This window comes from Salmo trutta, chromosome 2, assembly GCF_901001165.1.
Source record: "Salmo trutta chromosome 2, fSalTru1.1, whole genome shotgun sequence".
Taxonomy (NCBI): domain Eukaryota; kingdom Metazoa; phylum Chordata; class Actinopteri; order Salmoniformes; family Salmonidae; genus Salmo; species Salmo trutta.
This window is the reverse complement of record NC_042958.1, coordinates 62,450,073-62,477,693: the sequence shown is the minus strand read 5'-3', so window position 1 is coordinate 62,477,693 and position 27,621 is coordinate 62,450,073. Positions and strand designations below refer to the sequence as shown.

Here is a 27,621-nt window from a genome sequence, read left to right as displayed (position 1 = left end):
AATCCACTATAATTGAGAATTTCAATAAGCATTTCTCTACGGCTGGCCATGCTTTCCACCTGGCTACCCCTACCCCGGTCAACTGCCCAGCACCCTCCACAGCAACCCACCAAAGCCCCCACCATTTCTCCTTCACCCAAATCCAGATAGCTGATGTTCTGAAAGAGCTGCAAAATCTGGACCCCTACAAATCAGCCGGGCTAGACAATCTGGACCCTCTCTTTCTAAAATGATCTGACGAAATTGTTGCAACCCCTATTACTAGCCTGTTCAACCTCTCTTTCGTATCGTCTGATTCCCAAAGATTGGAAAGCTGCAGCGGTCATCCCCCTCTTCAAAGGGGGTGACACTCTAGACCCAAACTGCTACAGACCTATATCTATCCTACCCTGTCTTTCTAAGGCTTCGAAAGCCAAGTTAACAAACAGATTACCGACCATTTCGAATCCCACCGTACCTTCTCCTCTATGCAATCTGGTTTCAGAGCTGGTCATGGGTGCACCTCAGCCACGCTCAAGGTCCTAAACGACATCATAACCGCCATCGATGAGACATTACTGTGCAGCCGTATTCATCGACCTGGCCAAGGCTTTCGACTCTGTCAATCACCACATTCTTATTGGCAGACTTGACAGCCTTGGTTTCTCAAATGATTGCCTAGCCTGGTTTACCAACTACTTCTCTGCTAGAGTTCAGTGTGTCAAATCAGAGGGCCTGTTGTCCGGACCTCTGGCAGTCTCAGAGTTCAATTCAATTCAAGTCTCAGGGTTCAATTCTCGGGCCGACTCTCTTCTCTGTATACATCAATGATGTCGCTCTTGCTGCTGGTGATTCTCTGATCCACCTCGACGCAGACGACACCATTCTGTATACTTCTGGCCCGTCTTTGGACACTGTGTTAACTAACCTCCAGACGAGCTTCAATGCCATACAACTCTCCTTCCGTGGCCTCCAACTGCTCTTAAAACGCAAGTAAAACTAAATGCATGCTATTCAATCGATCACTGCCCGCAACTGCTCGCCCGTCCAGCATCACTACTCTGGATGGCTCTGACTTAGAATACGTGGACAACTACAAATACCTAGGTGTCTGGTTAGACTGTAAACTCTCCTTCCAGACTCACATTAAGCATCTCCAATCCAAAATTAAATCTAGAATCGGCTTCCAATATCGAAACAAAGCATCCTTCACTCATGCTGCTAAACATACCCTCGTAGAACTGACCATCCTACCGATCCTCGACTTCGATGATGTCATCTATAAAATAGCCTCCAACACTCTACTCAACAAATTGGATGCAGTCTATCACAGTGCCATCCGTTTTGTCACCAAAGCCCCTTACACTACCCACCACTGCGACCTGTGTGCTCACGTTGGTTGGCCCTTGCTTCATACTCGTCGCCAAACCCACTGGCTACAGGTTATCTACAAGTCTCTGCTAGGTAAAGCCCCGCCTTATATCAGCTCACTGGTCACCATAGCAGCACCCACTCGTAGCACACGCTCCAGCAGGTATATCTCACTGGTCACCCCCAAAGCCAATTCCTCCTTTGGTCGTCTTTCCTTCCAGTTCTCTGCTGCCAATGACTGGAACGAACTGCAAAAATCTCTGAAGCTGGAGATTCATATCTCCCTCCTTAGCTTTAAGCACCAGCTGTCAGAGCAGCTCACAGATCACTGCACCTGTACATAGCCCATCTGTAAACAACCCATCTATCTACCTACCTCATCCCCATACTGTATTTATTTATTTATCTTGCTCCTTTGCACCCCAGTATCTCTACTTGCACATTCATCTTCTGCACATCTACCATTCCAGTGTTTAATTGCTATATTGTAATTACTTCGCCACCATGGCCTATTTATTGCCTTAACTCCCTTATCTTACCTCATTTGCACTCACTGTATATAGACTTTTTGTTTTCTTTTGTTCTACTGTATTATTGACTGTATGTTTTGTTTATTCCATGTGTAATTCTGTGTTGTTGTATGTGTCGAATTGCTATGCTTTATCTTGGCCAGGTTGCAGTTGCAAATGAGAACTTGTTCTCAACTAGCCTACCTGGTTAAATAAAGGTGAAATAAAATTAAAATAATCTCTAGATAGACCTGAAAATAGCTGTGCAGCGAAGCCTCCCCATCCAACCTGACAGAGCTTAAGAGGATCTACAGAGAAGGATGGGAGAAACTCCCCAAATACAGGTGTGCCAAGCTTGTAGCGTCATACCCAAGAAGACTTGAGGCTGTAATCGCTGCCAAAGGTGCTTCCACAAAGTACTGAGTAAAGGGTCTGAATACTTATGTAAATGTGATATTTCAGTATATATATACAGTACCAGTTAAAAGTTTGGACACACATACTCATTCAGGGGTTTTTCTTTATTTTTAGTATTTTCTACATTGTAGAATAATAGTGAAGACATTAAAACTATGAAATAACACATATGGAATCATATAGTAACCAAAAAAGTGTTCAACAAATCAAAATATATTTAAGATTTTAGATTCTTCAAAGTAGCCATCCTTTGCCTTGACAGCTTTGCACCGCAAAGGGGTGTTAATACTTATGTAAACGTCATATTTCTGTATTTCATTTTCAATAAATGTGGGGTTTTTTTTAATCAAAAAACATATTTTGACTGTCATTATAGGGTACTGCGTGTAGATGGGTGAGACATTAGGCTGTAACACAACAAAATGTGGAATAAGTCAAGGGGTACGAATACTTTCTGAAGGTACTGTATCTTCTTGACTCCTGACATACTGTATGCAACGGCTCAGGACTGCCCTGAGTGTGTTCTCAACATTCAGATATCCGTTGGAAGTAAATCGTGTGTATATCTCCTGAACTGCAAAGCACCCGAGGCCCATGCACTAATACAGGAGGATTGGCCAACCATTCTACTAGTCTGGTTGACACCAGCTCTGGAAGTATTCCTCACTGGGTAGTCACGTGGGTCACAGGCTACCATTCTGCTGGACTGAGTGTGCAGCTTTTCTTATCCAGCCCTTCTCAAACACACCTGGCCTACCTGCTCTAACACACACCTACTCATCAACTGCGCATGATATGTGTCTGCTAATGACAGTCACTTTGAATGAATCAATAGTAGGCCTACAGTAGTTTGGTTTGACACGTTCAATCCCCCACAGACAACCAGTAGATTGGTTTTACTGTACATGAAACTGGCGCGAGTTTCTGCAACAAAGTAACGCCGTGACAGAACGAACCAATGAAACAATCAGTTGCATTTGTGCGGTTACATTGTAACGGTTGGCAGGTGCATGTTAGTCACGTACTGCGTTGCAACAACCCATGCCGACTATTTGAATGACTTTCAAGTGTGCGCCCCTCGCAGTTTATAATCCATAGGATGAATCCTATTTCCATCAAACAATAGACAACGGTCAAAAACAACGCACACGATTCAGTTGCCAGGGCGTGCATCCACATACCTTGAATTCGCGACTGTGTTGTGGGGTGTACTCAAACGTCCACAGAGCACGGACGAGACCAGAAAGTTGCTCGGTGACTTCACCTGACTCCTGCTGGTGTCCCTTTCTTTGGATACAGACACCGTTTGTTGACTTCGGTTTATTCGGTTCAGTCGATTTGTCATTAGTACCGTGACTGTTGTCCTCTCCACGGTACTGTTCCAATGCTAGATATTCAGCAAATAGCTCCGTGTTGCTCAGACATTGCAAGATAGCGTTCATGAAACAGGTGTTGCCATGGTTCTTGAGTCCGGCAACTCCGGGGACCTTGTCCCCGAACAGGAACCCGCCACAGTCACTGTCGTCGGAGGGGACAGAGCCGCCAGTGGTGGCCGGGATGGAACTTGCATCGTCCTTGTCTTCATCTTGATGCTCCTCGTTGCCGAAATGGGACAAAGTCGACAGAGTCCTGAGAACTCTGTTCATAAAGCTCCCCACTGAGCGTACTGAGCCCCTTCGGAAGAGCTTCTTGCTGAATGATTTTTTCTCTTTAGTGGCAGCTTTCGACATGATCACAGTCGGGCTGGGGTTTCTCAATCTTTAAATCTTACTAGAGAGAGAGAGAGCACCTCTGGACAATAATTTGATCAGTCTGTCATTTCCATTGACAAAAGCCAACCACAGTGATAACAATTATTGATGTTATTTATGTTCCTCACCGATGATGACAGTAGTAGGCTATAAAACACTATTTTAGAGGAAAGGTGGAGAATTTGAGGGTCTTATCACCAGCAGCCTATAGCCTGAACAAAAGACCCATGTCTCTTATCTCAATTTAAACACTGCGTCGGGTTGCATAAATATTCTCCATGGGGAGATGCTATCATGCCATTCTAAATTAGGTAGCCTAGAGGGTCTCCACGTACGAGCAAATGTTAATATTCTCGTAGTCTTATCAATGTAGGGTCATGCCATGCAGGTGTAACATTTAGGATGCACAAAATGATCCGCGTTCATTAGAAAATCAGCGACTAACAATACTCGAACATCAACAGCAATAAATCAACCCAGAAATTGGGATCACAGTGTACCGTGCGGGGCTCATGTTTTATTAAATAAACCGCAGCTCCACCTATATAATCCTATTCCAGAATCTTTTAAGAAAATACATATTCCACGATATTGCCCAAAACGATTGTATTGCTGATGTTTATAGACTCGTGGATGTCTTCACTAAATCGCCCATACCGTGGAAGCGCTTGCAGAAGCGCTCTTAAACTGAAAAGCCCCCCAGAAAGAAACCCGGAGGGAAGCATAGTCCACCGCTCCCTCCATTCGGTATAATACTATCCATCGTATAAGCGCCGTAAAATAAACATCGTTCGATACCTCCGTCGCCAAGTTTAAAGCAGTATCTCATCCTGTGATGGCTTATTTCCCTCTTAATTGTGATTCATCGCAAGGCCGCTTTCTCCTGTCTTCATCATCTGGAGTCACCGATACTGCAGGCAGGCAGGGCGGTGACGGCTGACGTCACGGCCAAACACTGATCCATGTTGGAGGAGAGCAGGTAGCGGCATGTGATGCTGGCGAATTCTGCTCACTGTGATGACTGGGGTCTGTCTCATTCTACTTTCCTGCTGGAGGCCAGAATGCTCCACTAAAAAACAGTGACACATACACAGCTAGGCCTAAAATATATATAACATTTTTTTTTTTTACATTGGGAAAGATACTCCGATAATTTGGTGCCCAGATAATTCAGATCCTCACTACAGTTAGCCTATCCTACAACTGTTTTACGGCAGGCCAGGGGTCACTAGCGGTTCTGGGAGGGGGGGGCAGTGCCCCTGTGACAACAATTTTGGACCCCCTTGTGGCCCCCCTAAATGTGGAATATGAAATAATTTTTACATAACACATTTTTGCTATGTTATTTTTTTACATGTTATTAGACAGTGTCAACGATGATGATTATGAACATGGTCTTTTGCCTGCTAATGCCTGCAATGCAGTGAAGAAAACAATATGACAACAATAACGTCTAATGTAACTGGCCCCTCTAACATTACAACTGGCCCCAGCTTGGCCCCCCCAGTTGAAATGGTCTAGAACCGCCACTGCCAGGGGTAGGCAACTAGATTCAGGACAACTTTTGTCTGAGGGATGGTCGGGGCGGAAACATAATTCTAATCATTTGTACACTGCAAATTGACCACAACTAAGCTCCAAAAGAGATTGTTATTTTTAAATACAATTTCAGACATGATCACATCTTTTTTTGTGGGAATACTTGGGAACATATTTCCTAAATTAAAGAAATCAGTTGAATTCATGGAGATTTTAGTCCATTTAAAAAAAAAAAAAAAAAAAAAAAGCTTTGGCCTGTTGCCAACCCCAGCATTACAGTATGTTAATTATTTTCTGAGATGAACAGTCATACTGTTAAACATAGCCTACGTGAACAATACTACCCTTGCTGTGGCAACAGCATCCTCAGTTAATCAGACATTTAGCTTGAATATTCAATTCATTGCATTATCAAAGACAACAAGGCCACACATTTATTAAATTAGTGGACAGATTCCAGTACATTACAAATAAGCAAAACCAATTCTACCTTGATTTACCCCAATATAAGTGCAAATGAACAAAAATGTACCATAATAGAAAACAATATATTTTTTTCTAACAGAGTAGCCATTAGTATGATGCCAAAGCAGTTTAAATATTTGATTTGAAGATGTTGCATGATGGGAATATCCCCAAATGGATACTTCTCAGTTCTGTCATACCATGGGTCCAGACTCCAGATTGTAGTTATCATATCTATAAAGAGGAAAAACAGTGAGGAACAAGCAATTTGAGTAGGATCATAATTTTTACATTTCATACTTCCATATTTACAATGCATATAAAAATAAATTGTAATTTGATATTTTTTTTCTACATTCTAAGACTGGATTTGTTTTTTGGTCAGGTGTAAACACATTCGAGATCAGGCTGACCCACACAGGAGGTGAAGGACACAATGTATTTGTGTTGGGACGAGAAAAAAAAACTGGGGCCTATACTTTTAATGTTGGACTTATGTGACAGACCGTGTACATTCATCAACATTTTAGTGTCATTGTGCCAGAGTTAGCAAAATAGCTTATTTTTTGTCCATAGTCCATTACCGGTTTAGAGTGTGACCGTAGTCAGTGGTCCAGCCCTCTCAGGGCAGCGATGGTGGACACCAGTCTGCGGGGCAGCAGTTTGGCCGTCTGTCTGTACTCCTCTGGCTTGGCCCTCAGCAGGGTCACTATCTGCTGAAGGGTCCTGGAGGGCTGCAGGCCCAAAGCGTCCATCACGTTGCTCAGGTAGTCTGTGGGGAGTTAGGAGACACATGTTGAAGACAAAACACTGTGGCACTAACTCACTGAAAACATAGTATGGACCTAATATAGTCATTAATAGGTAATAATATAGTATGTGGCAGGGTCTACAGACAATCACGGATTACAAAGGGAAAAACCAGCCACATCGCAGACACAGACGTTTTGCTCCCGGACAAGCTAAAACACCTTCTTCGCCCGCTTTGAAAATAACACAGTGTCACCGACGCGGCCCGCTCCCAAGGACTGTGGCGTTCTCCGTGGCCAACGTGAATAAGACGTTTAAGCACGTTAACCCTCGCAAGGCTGCAGGCGGCATGTCCTCAGAGCATGCGCAGACCAGCTGGCTGGAGTGTTTACGGACATATTCAATATCCCCCTATCCCAGTCTGCTGTCCACCATTGTTCCTGTACCCACTGCTTCTTGACACAATGCCCACTTAACCCGGAAGCCAGCCGCACCAATGTGTCGGAGGAAACACCGTACACCTGGCGACCGTGTCAGCGTGCACTGCGCCCAGACCGCCACAGGAGTCGCTAGTGCGCAATGGGACAAGGATATCCCTGCCGACCAAACCCTCCCATAACCCGGACGACGCTGGGCCAATTGTGCGCCGCCCAATGGGTCTCCCGGTCGCTGCTGTCTGCGACAGAGCCTGGACTCGAACCCAGGATCTCTAGTGGCACAGTGCCTTAGAACACTGCGCCACTAGGGAGGCCACCGTAGCACTCACTTCTGTCATCATGAAGTGCCTTGAGAGGCTACAGTAGTTAAGGATCATATCACCTAACACACTAGACCCACTTCAATTTGCATACCACCCCAATAGATCCACAGACAATGCGCTCGCCATCGCACTGCAGACTGCCCTATCCCATCTGGACAAGAGGAATACCTATGCAAGACTGAATACTGAGCTGTAGTTAATGAACAGCAACACCATAGTACCCTCCAAGCTCATCATTAAACTTGGGCCCTGGGTCTGAACCCCGCCTTGTGCAACCGGTTCCTGAACTTCCTGACAGGAAGCCCCCAGGTGGTGAAGGTAGGAAACAACACTTTCACTTCACTGATCCTCAACACAGGGCCCACAAGGGTGGGTACTCAGCCCCCTCCTGTACTCCCTGGTCACCCATGACTGCGTGGCAAATTGGTCTACACGGACAAGTTCTGGCCTGGTTTAGATCTTATCTCTCGGAAAGATATCAGTTTCTCTGTGAATGGTTTGTCCTCTGACAAATCAACTGTAAATTTCGGTGTTCTTCAAGGTTCCGTTTTAGGACAACTATTGTTTTCACTATATATTTTACCTCTTGGGGATGTCATTCGAAAAGATAATGTTAACTTTCACTGCTATGCGGATGACACACAGGTGTACATTTAGGTGTACATTTCAATGAAACATGGTGAAGCCCCAAAATTGCCCTTGCTGGAAGCCTGTGTTTCAGACATAAGGAAGTGGATGGCTGCAAACTTTCTACTTTTAAACTCGGACAAAACAGAGATGCTTGTTCGAGGTCCCAAGAAACAAAGAGATCTTCTGTTGAATCTGACAATTAATCTTGATGGTTGTACAGTCTCAAATAAAACTGAAGGACCTGGGCGTTACTCTGGACCCTGATCTCTCTTTTGACAAACATATCAAGATTGTTTCAAGGACAGCTTTTGTCCATCTGCATAACATTGCAGAAATTCTCTGTCCAAAATTGATGCAGATAAATGTATCCATGCTTTTGTTACTTCTAGGTTAGACTACTGCAATGCACTACTTTCCGGCTACCCGGATAAAGCACCAAATAAACTTCAGTTAGTGCTAAATACGGCTGCTAGAATCCTGACTAGAACCCCAAAATGTGATCATATTACTCCAGTGCTAGCCTCCCTACACTGGCTTCCTGTTAAGGCAAGAGCTGATTTCAAGGTTTTACTGTTAACCTACAAAGCATTACATGGGCTTGCTCCTACCTATCTTTCCGATTTGGTCCTGCCGTACATACCTACACGTATGCTACGGTCACAAGACGCAGGCCTCCTAATTGTCCCTAGAATTTCTAAGCAAACAGCTGGAGGCAGGGCTTTCTCCTATAGAGCTCCATTTTTATGGAATGGTCTGCCTACCCATGTGAGAGACGCAGACTCGGTCTCAACCTTTAACTTCTTTGGGATAGGGGGCAGTATTTTCACGGCCGAATAAAAAACGTACCCGATTTAAACTGGTTACTACTCCTGCCCAGAAACTAGAATATGCATATAATTAGTAGATTTGGATAGAAAACTCTAAAGTTTCTAAAACTTTTTGAATGGTGTCTGTGAGTATAACAGAACTCATATGGCAGGCCAAAACCTGAGAAGATTCCATACAGGAAGTGCCCTGTCTGACAATTTGTTGTCCTTCTGTTGCATCTCTATCGACATTACAGCATCTGTGCTGTAACATGACACGTTCTAAGGCTTCCATTGGCTCTCTAAAGCCGCCAGAAAGTGGAATGGGGTGTCTGCTGTCTCTGGGCAAAGTACAACAGCAGAGTTTGTAAGTGGTCAGCCTGGGGACAGTGAGACTGAGATGCGCGTTTACGAGACTTCAATTTTTTTTCAGCCTTTGAATGAATACAACATTGCCCGGTTGGAATATTATCGCTATTTTACGAGAAAAATAGCATAAAAATAGATTTTAACAGCGTTTGACATGCTTCTAAGTACGGTAATGGAATATTTTGCATTTTTTTGTCACGAAATGCGCTCGCGCGTTACCCTTCGGATAGTGACCTGAACGCACGAACAAAATGGAGGTATTTGGATATAACTATGGATTATTTGGAACCAAACCAACATTTGTTGTTGAAGTAGAAGTCCTGGGAGTGCATTCTGATGAAGAACAGCAAAGGTAATCCAATTTTTCTAATAGTAATTCTGAGTTTAGTGAGCCCCAAACTTGGTGGGTGTCAAATTAGCTAGCCTGTGATGGCCGAGCTATGTACTCAGAATATTGCAAAATGTGCTTTCGCCGAAAAGCTATTTTAAAATCGGACATAGCGATTGCATAAAGGAGTTCTGTATCTATAATTCTTAAAATAATTATGTATTTTGTCAACGTTTATCATGAGTAATTTAGTAAATTCACTGGAAGTTTTCGGTGGGTATGCTAGTTCTGAACATCACATGCTAATGTAAAAAGCTGTTTTTTGATATAAATATGAACTTGATTGAACAAAACATGCATGTATTGTATAACATAATGTCCTAGGAGTGTCATCTGATGAAGATCATCAAAGGTTAGTGCTGCATTTAGCTGTGGTTTGGGTTTATGTGACATATATGCTTGCTTGGAAAATGTCTGTGTGATTATTTGTGTCTATGTACTCTCCTAACATAATCTAATGTTTTGCTTTCGCTGTAAAGCCTTTTTGAAATCGGACAATGTGGTTAGATTAACGAGAGTCTTATCTTTAAAATGGTGTAAAATAGTTGATTGTTTGAGAAAATTGAATTGTGGTATTTTAGTTGGATTTGTATTTTGCGCCGTGCGATGCCATTGGATGTTGGCTAGGGGTTCCGCTAGCGGAACGTCTGTCCTCAACAGGTTAAATCTTTATTGAAGACTCATCTCTTCAGTAGGTCCTATGATTGATTGAGTGTAGTCTGGCCCAGGAGTATGAAGGTGAACGGAAAGGCACTGGAGCAATGAACCACCATTACTGTCTCTGCCTAGCCGGTTCCCCTCTCGCCACTGGGATTCTCTGCCTCTAACCCTATTACAGGGGCCGAGTCACTGGCTTACTGGTGCTCTTCCATGCCGTCCCTAGGAGGGGTGCGTCACTTGAGTCACTGACGTGGTCTTCCTGTCTGGGTTGGCGCCCCCCCTTGGGTTGTGCCATGGCGGAGATCTTTGTGGGCTATACTAGGCCTTGTCTCAGGATGGTAAGTTGGTGGTTGAAGATATCCCTCTAGTGGTGTGGAGGCTGTGCTTCGGCAAAGTGGGTGGGGTTATATCCTGCCTGTTTGGCCCTGTCCGGGGGCATTATCGGATGGGGCCACAGTGTCTCCTGACCCCTCCTGTCTCAGCCTCCAGTATTTATGCTGCAGTAGTTTGTGTGTCGGGGGGCTAGCGTCAGTCTGTTATATCTGGAGTATTTCTCCTGTCTTATCCGGTGTCCTGTGGGAATTTAAGTATGCTCTGTCTAATTCTCTCTTTCTCTCTCGGAGGAGGACCTGAGCCCTAGGACCATGCATCAGGACTATCTGGAATTACATTTACATTTTAGTCATTTAGCAGACGCTCTTATCCAGAGCAATTTACAGTAGTGAATACATACATTTCATACATTTTTTTTTTTTGTACCGGCCCCCAGTGGGAATCGAACCCACAACCCTGGCGTTGCAAACACCATGCTATGGTGTTGCAAACACCATGCTGGCGTTGCAAACACCATGCTGGCGTTGCAAACACCATGCTCTACCAACTGAGCCACAGGGAAGACTGGTGGCCAAAACCTAGGAAGAAACCTAGAGAAGAACCAGCCCCCCCCCCCCCCCCCCCCCCCCAGCCCCACACCACTAGAGGGATATCTTCAATGGAATGATGACTCGTTGTCCCCAGTCCACCTGGCCGTGCTGCTGCTCCAGTTTCAACCGTTCTGCCTGCGGCTATGGAACACTGTTCACTGTGATTACTATTATTTGACCATGCTGGTCATTTATGAACATTTGAACATCTTGGCCATGTTCTGTTATAATCTCCACCCGGCACAGCAAGAAGAGGGCTGGCCACCCCTCATAGCCTGGTTCTTCTCTAGGTTTTGTCCTTTCTAGGGAGTTTTTCCTAGCCACCGTGCTTCTATACCTGCATTGCTTGCTGTTTGGGGTTTTAGGCTGGGTTTCTGTACAGCACTTTGAGATATCAGCTGATGTAAGAAGGGCTATATAAATACATTTGATTTTGGATAGACGCACTTAACATAAATTGTATCGTTGCGTCTGTCAACAGTCTGTGGGATGCAACGACTAACGAGGAACTCTGTTCTGGTACGCTGATTTTTCACCACTCAACATTTGGACAAATTACAATTTTGCAGGTGCTCGCATATTTCAAATTTCAGAAGGGGACATTTGGCCAATAGACTTGCCTGAAACTTGTAGAGTTTCCAATTAAGGGAGGGGGGGGATATTTTGCAAGTCAAGTTCACATCTCCCCCTGAACTTAATCGAGCGTCAACATATTAGTTCTGGGTTTTCGATATTAATTACAAATAGATGTAGAGAGTACCTGCCAAGCCTAATGATACACTTTATTGATGCTTTGGCAAGAAGGCCTTTGAAAAACACATACTTGATGATGCTCTATTACTACCAACATCAATGTAGTTACATTTAACTTTATAATTACAACACGTGTGTAAGTACGTATTGCTTCTTGGTTTACGTAAAAAAATAATCTGAAAATGTAACGAGTCTGTAGTTTTACTTTTTTTTTACTAAACAACCAACTCCAGATGATCGTACAGCAAGAAGCAATGACATTCAGTACTTATAACCACGTTGGCTCCATGTACAAAATTGATCTAGAGCTATCTAACATAAATATTCCATGAACGATTCAATATGCCTCTAAATACATGGGCCCCAATACCATACACAATGCAGATAGTCCGAGTAGCCATTTTATTAACTGTACAGGAGTCTTATGGCTTGGGGGCAAAAACTGTTGAGAATCCTTTTTGTCCTAGACTTGGCACTCCGGTACCGCTTGCCATGCGGTAGTAGAGAGAACAGTCTATGACCGGGGTGGTTGGGGTCTTTGACAATTTTTAAGGCCTTCCTCTGACACCGCCTGGTGTAGAGGTCCTGGCTTGGCAGGCAGCTTAGCCCCAGTGATGTACTGTGCCGTACGCACTACCCTCTGTAGTGCCTTGCGGTCGGAGGCCGAGCAATTGCCGTATCAGGTAGTGATGCAACAACTCAGGATACTCTCAATGTTGCAGCTGTAGAACCTTTTGAGGATCTCAGGACCCATGCCAAATCTTTTCAGTCTCCTGAGGGGGAATAGGTTTTGTCGTGCCCTCTTCACAACTGTCTTGGTGTGTTTGGACCATTCTAGTTTGTTGGTGATGTGGACACCAAGAAACTTGAAGCTCAATCTGCTCCACTACAACCCCTTCGATGAAAATGGGGGAGTGCTCGGTCCTCTTTTTCCTGTAGTCCAAATCATCTCCTTAGCCTTGGTTACGTTGAGGGATAGGTTGTTATTCTGGCACCACCCGGCCAGGTCTCTGACCTCCTCCCTATAGGCTGTCTCGTCGGTGATCAGGCCTACCACTTTTCTGTCGTCTGCAAACTTAATGATGGTGTTGGAGTCGTGCCTGGCCATGCAGTCGTGGGTGAACAGGGAGTACAGGAGGGGACCATTGAATGCAACCTTGCACAGCTCGCAAAAATGATTGCTGTCCTTTACAAAATGACCCTGTTCATGTAACAATTACCAAAAACATTGACTGTTTAAAGCAAAACTACCAAAACTATTTCTTATGGTGAACCTGAACAATCGAAATAAAATCTGAATGATTGAAAACCTTAAATCAGTAGTTGGATGTGAGTTGCGTCCACTCTGGTAGGCTACAAAACTCCGGTAAAACACCATTTTCTACAGCACATTTGGAAACAACGAACCAGCAAATTACATTGGTTGTCACTCAACTAATAAAGCCTATAATTTGACATTGCGGAAGACATTTTACAGGCCTCTGAATGCTGAAAGTGCCGCACAGATGTACGAATATCCTATTAGAACAGGGATAGGCCGACCTCTCGTTGGCACCAGCAGCTGTATCTCCCAGCTGTGCGCACAGTTGTTATTTGACAGTCAAATGCAGTTGCAGTCACAAAAGTTCGACAGGCTACTGAACTGAAGGAGAGGACGCATCAATTCAGTCACAACAGATTAGGTATTTTCGGAATAAAACAATACGATTAAAAAAACATTAGTGAACCGGCAATTCGTAACATTTGAACATCGGTATGGTTTGGGCTCCGGCGGAGCGATGCACTCATATCTTAAACATTTGAAACGGGGACCAATGCGTATCGGTGAATCGTTACATCCCTAATGTTTTGGAGGTAAGTGACGGAGGTACAGTACCGATGTCGGTGGCCAGCTGTTTGGTGGAGTGGGCCGTGAGCTCTGGGATGAGCAGGATGGCGTCACAGTACGTTTGCATGGTCGCCCTGGCGATGGAGCCCAGCCAGTAGTCTGCTGTGTTGTCCAGCTCCGGAAGGTCATCACCTGAGGTTGAAACAATGTCAAACAAACAATGTCAGGCATGGCCAGTCACACACAGAAAATGGCAAGGGCAGCTATTGAAATTAGGACAAAGAGAGGGAGACTGGAGGAGAGATGGAGTGTGCAAGGAGAAAGAAAGAAGAGACGAGAAGTTTAGGGCAATAGGTAAAGTGGGGGGAAGACTGAGAAGAGAGGGGAGAGGTATGGGGAGATGGAAGAGGACTAGGGAAGAGAGGAAAAAGGTGGAAAACCTGAAGAGAGATGAGGAGCAAAAGAACAAGGGAGACGGGTACCAGACAAGACGGGCAAACATCTAAAAGGAGGGAAGGGTAGAGACACAGATGGAGGGATAGACCGAATGAAAGGGGGGGGGTCACCTTGCTCAGGAGGGAAAGGCAGTTTGCCTGCGTGCAGGGCCAACTCCAGCGCCGGGTCTTCTTGTGCCACAAAGGGCTCCAAGTGGAGCGGCAGAGACATGATGTACTGTCCTATCTTTCAAGGAGAAACACAGGCAGTAAGCCACCTCAACACAATCTGACGAACCTGAACATTCATAGTACTATAGTAACACTAACGGTGAACATTTACAGCAGAAAAACCACCACTAAAGATTTTCCAAAGACAGCTTACAAGGACAGGTTATATTACATAATACATATACAATAACACTTGAATTATATAACCTGTAGATGTAGTTAGGCCAGACATACATTGGTGATGTACTCCTGTGGGGACAAGCTGAAGGTAGGCAGGTCTTCAGCATAGCTCTCTCCAAAACCTCCTGCATCTCGGCTCTGGTAACAGCCATTGTACAAGACGGAACATATGTAAGTATTGGTCGGAACTAGAAGCACCAGCATTTCGCTACACTTGCATTAACACCTGCTAACCATGTGTATGTGACAAATAAATGTGATTTTTTTAAAATTACATTTACATACAGAAACAAGATTCACTGACTGCACACACACACACACACACACACACACACACACACACACACACACACACACACACACACACACACACACACACACACCTCCATTTTGGAGACCAAGCAGAGTTGATGTTTGATCTGCAGGAAGACCGAGTCGAAGGCCAGCTGGTTGGCCTGCTGGTTGAGACGGGTCAGAGCCACTCGGGGCTCAGCCAGAAGACTGGAGTTACCTGTCCCCTTCTCCTACAAAACAATGGCAACTTGAACATGTCAGAACTCCCTGAAAACATAGTGACACTTAATTGATTACAAGCCTTTATTGAAGCAAAAATGACAGTCGTAGATCACAACTCTGTATTTTCACTATGAAAATAGTTCAAATTGGACATTTGACCATTTATAGGCTACATTCCAATCCTAGCCAATAACCGACAACTACTGTAACATCACACCCAAGGTAAAACCTTAAACCCAAATGAAAGTTAACAGTGCCAAGTCATCTCCGTTTTCCCCCAGTATGACCATCCATACCTTGAGGGAGTAGAGCAGCTCCATCAGGCCGTTGTACTCTGCCATGTTGCCCCTCTGCAGGTAGTTATACTCCTGCCAGGGGTTCCTGCCGCTTGCCTTCCTCTCCGTGGAGCTGGCCTCCTGGATGCCCGCCAGGCTCCTAGGGCTGTACGACTCAGACAGGTACTTCCCCGCCGTGGCCAGGATCCTATAGGACCATACCGTAAAGTGTGTCGAGGCCCATGTACAATGCACTTTGAAATAGAACGTATTTAAATAAAGTTGACCTATAGGACATGGCAAGAGAATGGGGGAAGTATGAATGGATATAAGTAGGGGAGTCAGGTAGCTAGGGAGTAGGGCCTGGGGGTTGATCTTACTTGTTTGACAGCTGCAGCTCATAGGCTCCACACTGTCTCAGCAACTCCCCACAGGTGGCAATGATCCTGCAACGCAGAGGATACACGGGGTATCAAAAATAATAGACAGCTCATGCACAATTACCCTTTTCATACTACTGAGCCAAGATACTGGCCTGGTTTAACGTTATTGGGGGGGGGGGGGTGTAGATTTCTGCCTAAATAGACCCAAAAGTTATTATTTTTTATGAAATTACCATAAACAATATCTAGTAACGCTGCATAGTTCTAGAAAGGTCTGGAACTGACCTTTCTGGTAAAAAAAAATAATAATTATACAATTGCTGAGGTGTACTCACTTTTGAGGACACAGGCTCAAGTATATAGTACAAATATTCTGAAAATATAAAAAAAACAATATCCTGTCCTATTCAACAAAAGTGGGGGAATAGGGCTTGAAATGACTGAAATGCTTTATAAATATAGTAACAATCAAATTCTAAACAATTTACGATAATATTCAACCTTATAAAGGAACTGCAAAATCAATATGATCATATTTAGTGACAGTACAAATTTGGATCCATTTCATGTAACTGACGGCACAGCATGTTCTACCAAGCATCCTCTTAGCGAAGCAGAAACACCACTCGAATGTGTACAGACTCGTTACAACTTCAGCTTTGAGCATTAACTTATTTCGTCCCTCCGTGGCCAAGAGAAAGTGTTCGTGTATCAATTCTACAAAATTATTTAGCATTTATTCATGTTGAGAGCTCCCAATCTGGCTCAGAATATCACAGCGAGACGAAACCACAATGGACGGAGTCCCTAGACCGTCCCCTTTAATATGGCATTTATTGTCATGAACCTTGCCCTGGAGGCAGCTCTGCAGAGTGGGCACTAGCTAGCACAGCCAAAAAGTCAGAAAATCTGAATTTGAACCTAACCTTAACCACACTGCTAACCCTAATGCTTCACCCTCACCTTAAATGAAGACCAAAAATGTTGACTTTGCATCTGGCCCATCTAACAGAAATCGCTCAATTCTGCCTCCAGAGCAAGATTCATGACAATAAACGTCAATCTGCCTTTAACATGCCATCTGGCAGGCTGGGCACCGACGCTCAGAGGCAAATTAAATCGATTCTTTGTCTAGATAGGGCACAAAATGTGATACGTCACTCCCTATGCAAATCGGGGTGTAAAACCTGACACTTAAAGTCAGCTCTGCTGACAGAGTGGTAGCAGAAATATGGGGCTTTGTAACACACTATATATACACAAAAGCATGTGGACACCCCTTCTAATTAGTGGATTTGGCCATTTCAGTCACAGCCGTTGTTGACAGATGTATAAAATCAAGCACACAGCCATACAATCTCCATAGACAAACATTGGCAGTAGAATGGCCTTACCGAAGAGCTCAGTGACTTAACGTGGCACCATCATAGGATGTCACATTTCCAAAAAGTCAGTTCATCAAATTTCTTCCCTGCTAGAGCTGCCCCAGTCAACTGTAAGTGCTGTTATTGTGTAATGGAAACATCTAGGAGCAACAACGGCTCAACAGGGAAGTGGTATGTCACACAAGCTCACAGAAAGGGACCGCCGAGTGTTGAAGTGCGCAGCATGCAGAAATTGTCAGTCCTTGGTTGCAACACTCCCTACAGAGTTCAAACTGCCTCTAGAAGCAACATCAGCACCAGAACTGTTCGTCGGGAGCTTCATGAAATGGGTTTCCATGGCCGAGCAGCCGTACACAAGCCTAAGATCACCATGTGCAATGCCAAGCGACGGCTGAAGTGGTGTAAAGCTCATCGCCATTGGAATCTGGAGCAGTGGAAATGCATTCTCTGGAGAGATGAATCACGCTTCACCATCTGGCAGTCTGACGGACAAATCTGGGTTTGGAGGATGCCAGGAGAACCATGTTTGCCCGAATGCATAGTGCCAACTGTTACGTTTGATGGAGGAGGAATAATGGTCTGGGGCTGTTTTTTTTATGGTTTGGGTTAGGCCCCTTAATTCCAGTAAAGGGAAATCTTAATGCTACAGCATACAATGACATTCTAGATAATTCTGTGCTTCCAACTTTGTGGCAACAGTTTGGGGAAGGCCCTTTCTTGTTTCAACATGACAATGCCCCCGTGCACAAACCGAGGTCCATACAGAAATGGTTTGTCAAGATCGGTGAGGAAGAACTTGACTGGCCTGCACAGAGCACTGACCTCAACCCCATCGAACACCTTTGGGATGAATTGAATGGAATGGGAACACCAACTGAGCCAGGCATCAGTGCCCAACCTCACTAATGTTCTTTTGGCTGAATGGAAGCAAGTACCCGCAGCAATGTTCCAACATTTAGTGGAAAGCCTTCCCAGAAGATTGGAGGCTGTTATAGCAGCAATGGGGGGACCTACTCCATATTAATGCCCATGATTTTGGAAAGAGATGTTGGACGAGCAGGTGTCCACTTACTTTTGGTCATGTAGTGTAAAATAAGACACTGGACCTTGTGACATTAACAGAGTGATTTCTACACCAAAATGTCAGTCAGAACCGGTCCAAAACCGCTCAGTCCCCTAAATATGGGACTTAACATCTAATTAACCATGGTTGTTGGAAGCGTCCTGAAAACGACAATGTGCAAAGGAAAAGATCAGAGCCAGCAGAGTTTGATTTGGGTTCACACAAAACCCACCTGACCGAGTTCTGGAAGGCAGTCCAATCTTCTTGGAACACAGCAGCAATGGGCGTGTCCTCCAACCTGCACTTCTTCCTGACTGACTGCAGAGTGGTGGAGAAGTCTGACACATACCTGTAGAAAACATGGCCAAGACACATATATGTGAGAGCAATGGACAAAAGTAAACCAGAATATTCACACAAATATTGAAATGTGTGTGTACTGTGTAGTATGTGTATGAACTGTCAGTGTTTCCCCTAGGATTTCTTTCAGCAGTGGTGGCATAGTTAGGGTTGGGGGAGTAGTGGGTGTCCTCTTGGCCGCAGAGACAAAATTGTTATGTTTTAAAGCTAATTTCCTTAAATTCTACACATTTTACCATGGCTTATGCCGTGTTCTTATGCGATCTGAGTGACTGAAACATAAGATCAATTGAGGCCCCATGCCATGACATTTTTGGAATGGCGATTGTTAGTTCTCAAAGATGATCTTATTTAAAAAAATATACTATATTATTACTATTATCTTTTCTACATGCCGTTTAAGTTTACACTGAAAAGTTTTAACATTCCACCCCCCAAAAAATGATCAATAAAAAGTGTATAGTCGTGTATAATTACTTGGCGAAGAGGGCTTTGAGGGCCTTGAGGAGGCCACACAAGGCCAGGCCGTCAGTCAGTTTGACACAGCGGTCAACAGCAGCACCGGCCAGGCCGAACAGCTTCCCCACCGAGTGACTCAGCTCCTCTACACAGTCTATCACCTCACCACGCTCCTGACAGAAGGAGGGGGAAAAGGAGGGGAATAAGGAGAGAGAGAAAGAGGAGCGGGAGAGAGAAGGAAAAAGTACGATGAAGAGAGAAGGAAAGAGGTACACGGTCACAAGGTCCTTCCCACTCACCTTCCCAAAATGTTTTATTACCATTGAATAAGGTTTGGTTTGTGCGTGTGTTTGTGCGCTGGTATCCTAGCAGATAAGAGCGTTGGGCCAGTAATCAAAACGTCGCTGATTCGAATCCCCGAGCCAACTAGGTGAGGAAGGCACTTAACCCCAATTGCTCCTGTAAGTCGCTCTGGATAAGAGCGTCTCTTAAAATGACTAAAATGTAAATGTGCCTCACCAGGGGCACGGCGCTGATCTGGATGAGGAGGTGGGACTCCTCCAGGTCTCCATACTGCAGCTGGTAGGGTTTGTAGGGGTCGTACAGGCCACTGACCAGCTCATTCACCTTCAGCAGGTTGTTCTCGCCTGAGAGGTACAACCACAACATAAGTCTACCTTGTGAGCACTGAACTTTTCCCCCCAAAAAAATTGCTCAGATGTCAACCCTAAGGAAAAGTTTGAATTACCTGGGTGGAGCTCAAGTTAGGATTCAGCGTTATATATATATATATATATATATATATATATATATATAGATAGATAGATATCTATCAATACAATTAATTAGCGTCACTATCAAGATTTCCATAAACATGTCATGAGCAGATCTTTCAAATACTTCAGTTTCCCTACTACAATTATTTTACCTATGGAATAGTCCCAAAAGTGCAAAGTCCAAGCCAAATCAAGGCCACCTTCCAAGTATTTGACAAGTATTTTGACTCAGGGCTGATATCATAAATCTTCTAATCTATATAATCAATCTCACTGCTGATTAACAAGGGACTAGGGATGAAAATAAACTGTGTAGCTAAATCCGAAACTATTTTACACCTCAGCATTGACAGACTTGTTGATTAATGTGCAAATGATAGGCCTATAAATAATTGAATAAATACATAGGCGCAGTAGCAGGCGAACAGACCCAGGTGTGGCAACATGGCCTGCGCCAGGCTCCTGCCGAAGGTGGCAGCAGTGTGGTGGAGCTCCAGCAGGGTGTCCAGCCGCTGCTCCTGGGGGGCGCGCTCCACGGCCGTGCTCAGACACACAGGGATGGAGGGAACCATGGCCCCCAGGGTCTGGATCAGCAGCACTGTCACCACCTCGTATGGATTCTTAAACACCTGGTGGTGGAGGGTAGATAGATTCATATACAGTCATATGGGGTTAGGTTGTAGATGGAATATTGTGGACCCTCGGCGGACATGTTTTTTACAGCAAGAAGAAAATGTGCGTTATTGTACAGTCTACTAGTGTAAGTCATGGTGTGTACATTTATGGTAGTGTGAGTAAGGATACCTAGGGCAGGGCTGCACGATATGGGCGAAAAAATACAATTGCTATTTTTTTTAACCAAATATTGTGATATAAATCAAAACACTTGGGTGAACGGTTGGAATCATATAAATATTTATATTAAGAAGCGGAAAGCAGCATCGTTTGTGTTTGGAACAATCTGTTGACTGCATGACGGGAACTGCATGCAAACTTATAGTGGATCGAACAGTGAGGAGGCGGAACTGCGCAGCTTTGGGTGACATGGGGCAAGGCTTGTGGAAAGCAGCCGCAAGAGAAGAGAGATGACAAAGTACATTTTAAAAACTGACGCGGCCGAGTGGCGTTTTAAAATATTGCATACGATATGGATCTCTTGAGATATGGATACTGCAAATGTCAATATTGCAACTTCGATGTGAACTGAATTACTTGTGCAGCCCTAACTGAGGGTATGTGTTGCTGTATGATACAGCGTGGGAAGGATACTTAGTTGTGTGTGTTGTGTTACCATGCAGCGTGTGTGTTATGGTATGATACAGAGCAGTGGTATTCAAAGTCGGGGTCGAGTGGGAATTGCAGTGTTTTGCCCGTTTTTCACATAATGAAATACATAATTGGGGTGAATTTGTTTTTTAATATTTTGAATATATTGTGAATATTTTTCATTGTATGGGACAATATACAAACCTTTTTGAAATATAATTAAAAAAATACAATTTTATTGAGTAAAACATAGTTTATGTTTATTGGTTATTTTAATTGTGATGAGAAAAATGAAAATTTATTTGAAGGTTGTGTCATTAGATTTGGGGTGGGGGGGTTCGCCAGAAATTCTGCTGAAAGAAATGGGATCCCCCCTGAAAACCACTAGACTGTGTGTGTGTGTGTGTGTGTATACCTGGCTGCTCCACTGTAGCTGGGAGTGCCAGGTGGAGAGCAGGGTGTCGTAGAACTCAGCCAGCTGCTGATTTAGACTCAGCTCACTCTGAGACAGGTCCTGCCACACACTCACCAGCTGACCCTGGAAACACACACACACACACACACACACACACAGGCACACACACACAGGAGAATTCAAGTCAACAATTGGAAAACACCTACCTACAAAATAAACCATGTAAAAATCTGTGATAATGTAACACATACCTTATGACACTTGTAGTAGTAGGCAAGAAGCTGTGGCATTCTGTCGATCTCTGTGAAGACTTTCACAAAGAGCTTGGCTTGGTCTGCAGAACAAAAGAAAACCAGAAACCTAGTCAGAATCAGGTTTCAGAAAGACCGGTCTAAACTAACACGGATTGAGTATTCCATCTCAACCCAATCATAAGTTATTTGCAGACCGTCTCTTACCTATAGACATGGAGTTGAAGGTGGCTACTATCTGGGGGCTGGCCAAGGCCTCCAGCCTGTTCTTCAGAGCCTCCAGGTGCACACATTTCTCAGAGTAGTCTGGTGTGTCCACCAGCATAGCCAGGCTGTTCTGCATGGCGGTCAGTTTAGAAGAGATTACAGCCATGTCCTGGGGGAACGAGGGAGTGGCAGAAAGTTCCGGTTAAATGGAAATCGATGTTTGGTCAAGTCAAAAATGAAAATCACTAGAGCTTGCGTGTTCCCGTTAACGTGGGATATCTTCTGCCTTTGAGGAGTTGGTCACTTGTTATAAATCGACTCAGCAAAATGACGTTGTCACGATGCAGCACCGCAGATATTGAGATGAGCGAGATGCAAGACTTTGCTCTCTCACAGTATCTGCGCATGTGCACGGGTTCACTTCACACTGTTCACAGCGTGGTAGCCAGGGCACCAAAAGAGCAGAGAAGTTGATCCTCACGCTTCAACGCTCTTAGCTGTCGCGGAAATCAACCCACTATGCTGTTTACTTTCTGCATCTACGTCATAATAGCCTACCTTTACGACATCCTGAAAATAGTATCTCCGAATATTACAAAGAAGCAAGAGACTTGTACATTGGCTATATGTACTCAATTTTTGAACAAGAAGAATATTTGGTTACCTGTGCCACCTAAAATATCAAATCACTGAAACCTTAAATCAGTGCAGAGAGATATTACATATTACAGCGTGCTAAGGGGAGTGGAGCAGGGTTTTACAGGTAGTTTGATGCCACCTGTGTCTTGAAGGTCTCCTCGATGTCTGCACTGAGCGTGCTCCATTTGTCTGCCTCCTGTAGTGCATCGGAGGCTAGGTGCATCCGAGACTTGACCTGATCGAGCTCCACCAAGACCTGCAACACAGAATCCACACACCAAAGACTTAGTGCTGTATAACTGACAACACATACAGTTGAAGTGGGAAGTTTACACACACTTAGGTTGGAGTCATTAAAACTGTTTTTTCAACCACTCCACACATTTCTTCTTAACAAACTATAGTTTTGGCAAGTCGGTTAGGACATCTACTTTGTGCATGACACAAGTCATTTTTCCGAAAATTGTTAACAGACAGATTAATTCACATCACAATTCCAGTGGGTCAGAAGTTTACATACACGAAGTTTACTGTGCCTTTAATCAGCTTGGAAAATTCCAGAAAATGATGTCATGGCTTTAGAAGCTTTTGATAGGCTTATTGACATAATTTGAGTCAATTGGAGGTGTATCTGTGGATATATTTCAAGGCCTACCTTCAAACTCAGTGCCTCCTTGCTTGACATCATGGATTTTTTTTTAAAGAAATCAGCCAAGACCTCAGAAAAGGAAAAGTCTGGTTCATCCTTGGGAGCAATTTCCAAACGCCTGAAGGTACCACGTTCATCTGTACAAACAATAGTACGCAAGTATAATCACCATGGGACCACGCAGCCGTCATACCGCTCAGGAAGGAGACGCGTTCTGTCTCCTAGAGATGAATGTACTTTGGTTCGAAAAGTGCAAATCAATCCCAGAACAACAGCAAAGGACCTTGTGAAGATGCTGGAGGAAACGGGTACAAAATAATCTATATCCACAGTAAAACGAGTCCTATATCGACATAACCTGAAAGGCAGCTCAGCAAGGAAGAAGCCACTGCTCCAAAACCACCATAAAAAAAAGCCAGACTACGATTTGCAACTGCACATGGGGACAAAGAACATACTTTTGGGAGAAATGTCCTCTGGTCTGATGAAACAAAAATAAAACTGTTTGGCCTTAATGACCATTGTTATGTTTGGAGGAAAAAGGGGGAGGCTTGCAAGCCAAAGAACAGGGGGGTGCAGCATCATGTTGTTGGGGTGCTTTGCTGCAGGAAGGACTGGTGCACTTCACAAAATAGATGGCATCATGAGGCAGTACAATTTTGTGGATATATTGAAGCAACATCTCAAGACATCAGTCAGGAAGTTAAATCTTGGTCGCAAATGGGTCTTCCAAATGGACAATGACCCCAAGCATACTTCCAAAGTTGTGGCAAAATGGCTTAAGGACAACAAAGTCAAGGTATTGGAGTGGCCATCACAAAGCCCTGACCTCAATCCTATAAAAAAAATGTGTGGGCAGAACTGAAAAAGCACGTGCGAGCAAGGAGGCCTACAAACCTGACTCAGTTACACCAGCTCTGTCAGGAGAAATGGGCCAACATTCACCCAACTTATTGTGGGAAGCTTGTGGAAGGCTACCCAAAACGTTTGACTCAAGTTAAACAATTTAAAGGCAATGCTACCAAATGCTAATCGAGTGTATGTAAACTTCTGACCCACTGGAAATGTGATGAAAGAAATAAAAGCTGAAATAAATCACCGTCTCTACTATTATTCTGACATTTCACATTCTTAAAATAAAGTGATGATCCTAACTGACCTAAGACAGGGAATTTTTACTAGGATTAAATGTCAGGCATTGTGAAAAACTGAGTTTAAATGTATTTGGCTAAGGTGTATGTAAACTTCCAACTTCAACTGTATTTGCCACACTGTGAGCTTGTTATCCTATTTGAATAGGACAATATCCTGCGCATAGTACTATAGTATTATGCGACTGTGTTTATGTCGCCGTATCTACATGTACCGACTGTGCTGCATATTTGCGTGGTGTGTGTGTTTGCTTAGTCGCAAGTCAATTCCGATGAGGTATCTGTCTGATGTGCATTTATAATGCAAATGGCTCCCATACCTGCATGGACTGAACAGTGTCCTGCTCAAACTTCCTGATGTCCTCTTTGACAAGGACCATCTGCTCCTTCAGGAATGACGCTTCTTGCTTCAGGGCCTCCACGTCCCGCAGCACTCTGGGCATGTTCTGCAGGGCCTGGTTACTGCTCTCTGAACAAGGAGAAATACAATTCAAATGTTTCCCATCGTGTACGTCAATGGTCAGAGATGCTGAAGACATCGAATCATGCTTCGTAAACAACAGGTGTAGGCTAACAGTGAAATGCTTACTTACGGGTCCTTCCCAACAAGGCAGAGAGAAAAATATAGAAAATAATAATCAATACATAATGAGTAACAATAACTTGGCTTTATACACGGGGTACCAGTACCGAGTGGATGTGCAGGGGTACGAGGTAATCCAGGTAGATATGTACTTAACTACGCATAAAGTAACTAGGCAACAGGTTAGACAAACAGTAGCAGCAGCGAATGGCACGAGTGAAAAACGTTTGTGCATTTCTCCAGGTTACGGCGCGTGTTTACGGAAGACAGAGTGCTGTTCTAATTAGCAATCTAGCACGCTCCGAACACCTGTGTGTAATGGAAGAAAGCCACCAGAACGTGTTGTAACTGGAAAATGATCAGCTGCAACTAAGTCTGTTAAAACAGTGTACAGTAAGTCTGTTAAAACAGTGTACAGTAAGTCTGTTAAAACAGTGTACAGTAAGTCTGTTAAAACAGTGTACAGTAAGTGTATAATTATTTTTGATGTGATATGAAATTAAAGGGCTTTGTGTTTCTAAACCCGTATCACAATTGAGAATCGACTCACGTTTAAATTGAATATTTGGCTGTTTTGGCTGCCAGAGCCAGTCTTCCTCTGAAAATAACAAGGTCTTTGGACAATTATTGGGTTATTGTAGCCTATGACTCTTGGTTCTTCCAGTTCACTTAACTGAACCTGGAATACTTATGTTTCTTGATAGTTTCGGGGAACAGGCAGCAATAAAATAGCATGACATGAGACACATAATTGGCAGTATGTCACTGTTACCCTAGTTTTGGGTCAACAACGGGATATGGTGCTCGTTCACAACTCAGGGAGTCCAACTAATAGACTCCCGATGTTGTCCCAAAGCTTAGTTACCCTCAATTGCATTGTTGACTTCCTGGATGAACAACTGCAGTTTCATGACCAGCGTTGCCGCGTGCGCATCTGCCTTCCCAGGCACATCCTTCTGCATCTTGAAGGCCCCATTCACCCAGTCCTTCACGTCGAAGTCATCGTCCAGAAATTTGGAAAAGTCCATTTTGCTGTGCGACAAACTTCAGGTAGCTAGCGATGAGTGATGTCAAGACGACCCACAATTCTGGGTGGGGATTAAAACAAGTTGGGCAACATTGAAGACAGCTTTGTTAGCTACCAATAATATTCACTATATTAAAAGTAATACTTACCATTTCACTTCTGAATGTGACATGAACATAAATTGGCCATACAGGCTAGCTAGCTGCTTTTCTTAATTTGAAACAATCTATGTTTTCTAAATTACAGGTTTAGAAACGAACAGAAAATATACAGCCCATGAGCATGAAATGACCATAATAACTAAATAGAGTTCGAGCAAAATAATTGCCTCCTCCAGAGTTATTTGAATGGACTAAAACATCTAAAAAGAATCCGTTTCAGCTTTGTTGACAGATGACAGCAATATCCGGTTTGCGCTAACACAATAATCTTCCCCAAGAAACAAATTACTGTAAATGGTTCCGATGTCGCGTCCCCATTACAATGATCTATGCTCGGAAATGTGTCAAGATGAGAACATTAAATACAACTATTTTAAAGCATCCATGAGGTTAACTTTCAAGATCAATTATTGTATTTGTAGATTAAAGTACGAAAACGAATTGTGTTACACTTGAAGTCCCTCGTTGAAACCAAATCCTGCCTCCTGATGGTCAATTTGCAAAACAACTAGTGACAAGTTATATAAAACATGTGAATACAAACCTATACAGTGGATGTTAACATCTGAAATTGTCAGATTACTGGACTGGCTATAATATTTTACATCAACGCAATTGTTTTAGCTGGATATGGAGCCCAGGGGTGTTTTAATTACACCGATTTTGTTGCAAAACGTTTTGCAACAGAAACCATTTTGCAACGAAAACAAGTTCCTATTGGACAAGTTAAAGGTAGGTCCATTCCAGTTTCGTTCAGTTTGCAGTTTACTTCCATTGGGTTCTTAAACGGTAAACGGTTTCCGTTGCAAGATGCAACGAATACACCCCAGATAGATACTACATGGACTCATTTTTATTATTTGTATTATTTTATAATGAACACAACAAATACAAAAAAACTGAAATATACAAACAAGAGTACATAAACCTAACAGACATATCAAGATTCATTTTCAATTTGTTAAATACTTTTATGGTGCGTATTGCGTTTTTGTTTTTACATTTACTGATAATTTCAAAATAATATTTAAATTCTATCTTAAATAATGTGAAGAGGGGTTTGTTCTCTGCCCACTTCATTTTATGGATAAAGAATCTTCCATGAAAGATAAACAAATGAACAATGAAAGTTAAATCAGGGTCCATATCATTTGGTTCAAAATAAAACATAATATCAGAGTCTCTCAGATTAACATTAATTGTTGTTTCTTTTAAAATAAAATCTTCTAAATCACTCCAGAATCTTCTGACATAAGAGCAGTCCCAAAATAAATGGTCAAGAGTTTCTGGGTCACAACCACAAAATACACAT

At 43.5% G+C, this 27,621-nt stretch overlaps 2 protein-coding genes across 3 annotated transcripts in view; both read right to left on the bottom strand.

Annotated features, from left to right (window-relative positions):
* Positions 1-5,093, bottom strand: part of LOC115160098 (ubiquitin carboxyl-terminal hydrolase 31) — a 30,466-nt gene extending 25,373 nt beyond the window's left edge. The window contains exon 1 of one of the 2 annotated variants that reach the window (XM_029710417.1): positions 3,458-5,093. In XM_029710417.1, the coding sequence (XP_029566277.1) occupies positions 3,458-4,006 (549 nt within the window). In that variant the 5' untranslated portion in view covers positions 4,007-5,093. The remainder of the gene's footprint in view (positions 1-3,457) is intronic. The other variant, XM_029710424.1, reaches the window with a different exon arrangement.
* An 873-nt stretch (positions 5,094-5,966) lies between these two features.
* LOC115160107 (conserved oligomeric Golgi complex subunit 7) lies at positions 5,967-26,580 on the bottom strand. Its single transcript, XM_029710441.1, has 19 exons — positions 26,298-26,580; positions 25,987-26,209; positions 24,859-25,007; positions 22,878-22,994; positions 22,100-22,268; positions 21,893-21,975; positions 21,642-21,764; positions 20,391-20,589; positions 19,704-19,831; positions 19,203-19,357; positions 18,598-18,714; positions 15,915-15,980; positions 15,556-15,742; positions 15,127-15,267; positions 14,798-14,881; positions 14,465-14,579; positions 13,947-14,090; positions 6,616-6,803; positions 5,967-6,265 (listed from the first exon to the last, which is right to left on the bottom strand). Exons 2-18 carry the CDS (start codon positions 26,147-26,149, stop codon positions 6,637-6,639), a joined length of 2,307 nt encoding a protein of 768 aa, XP_029566301.1. The 5' UTR covers positions 26,150-26,209; positions 26,298-26,580; the 3' UTR covers positions 5,967-6,265; positions 6,616-6,636.
* Positions 26,581-27,621: the final 1,041 nt, after the last annotated feature.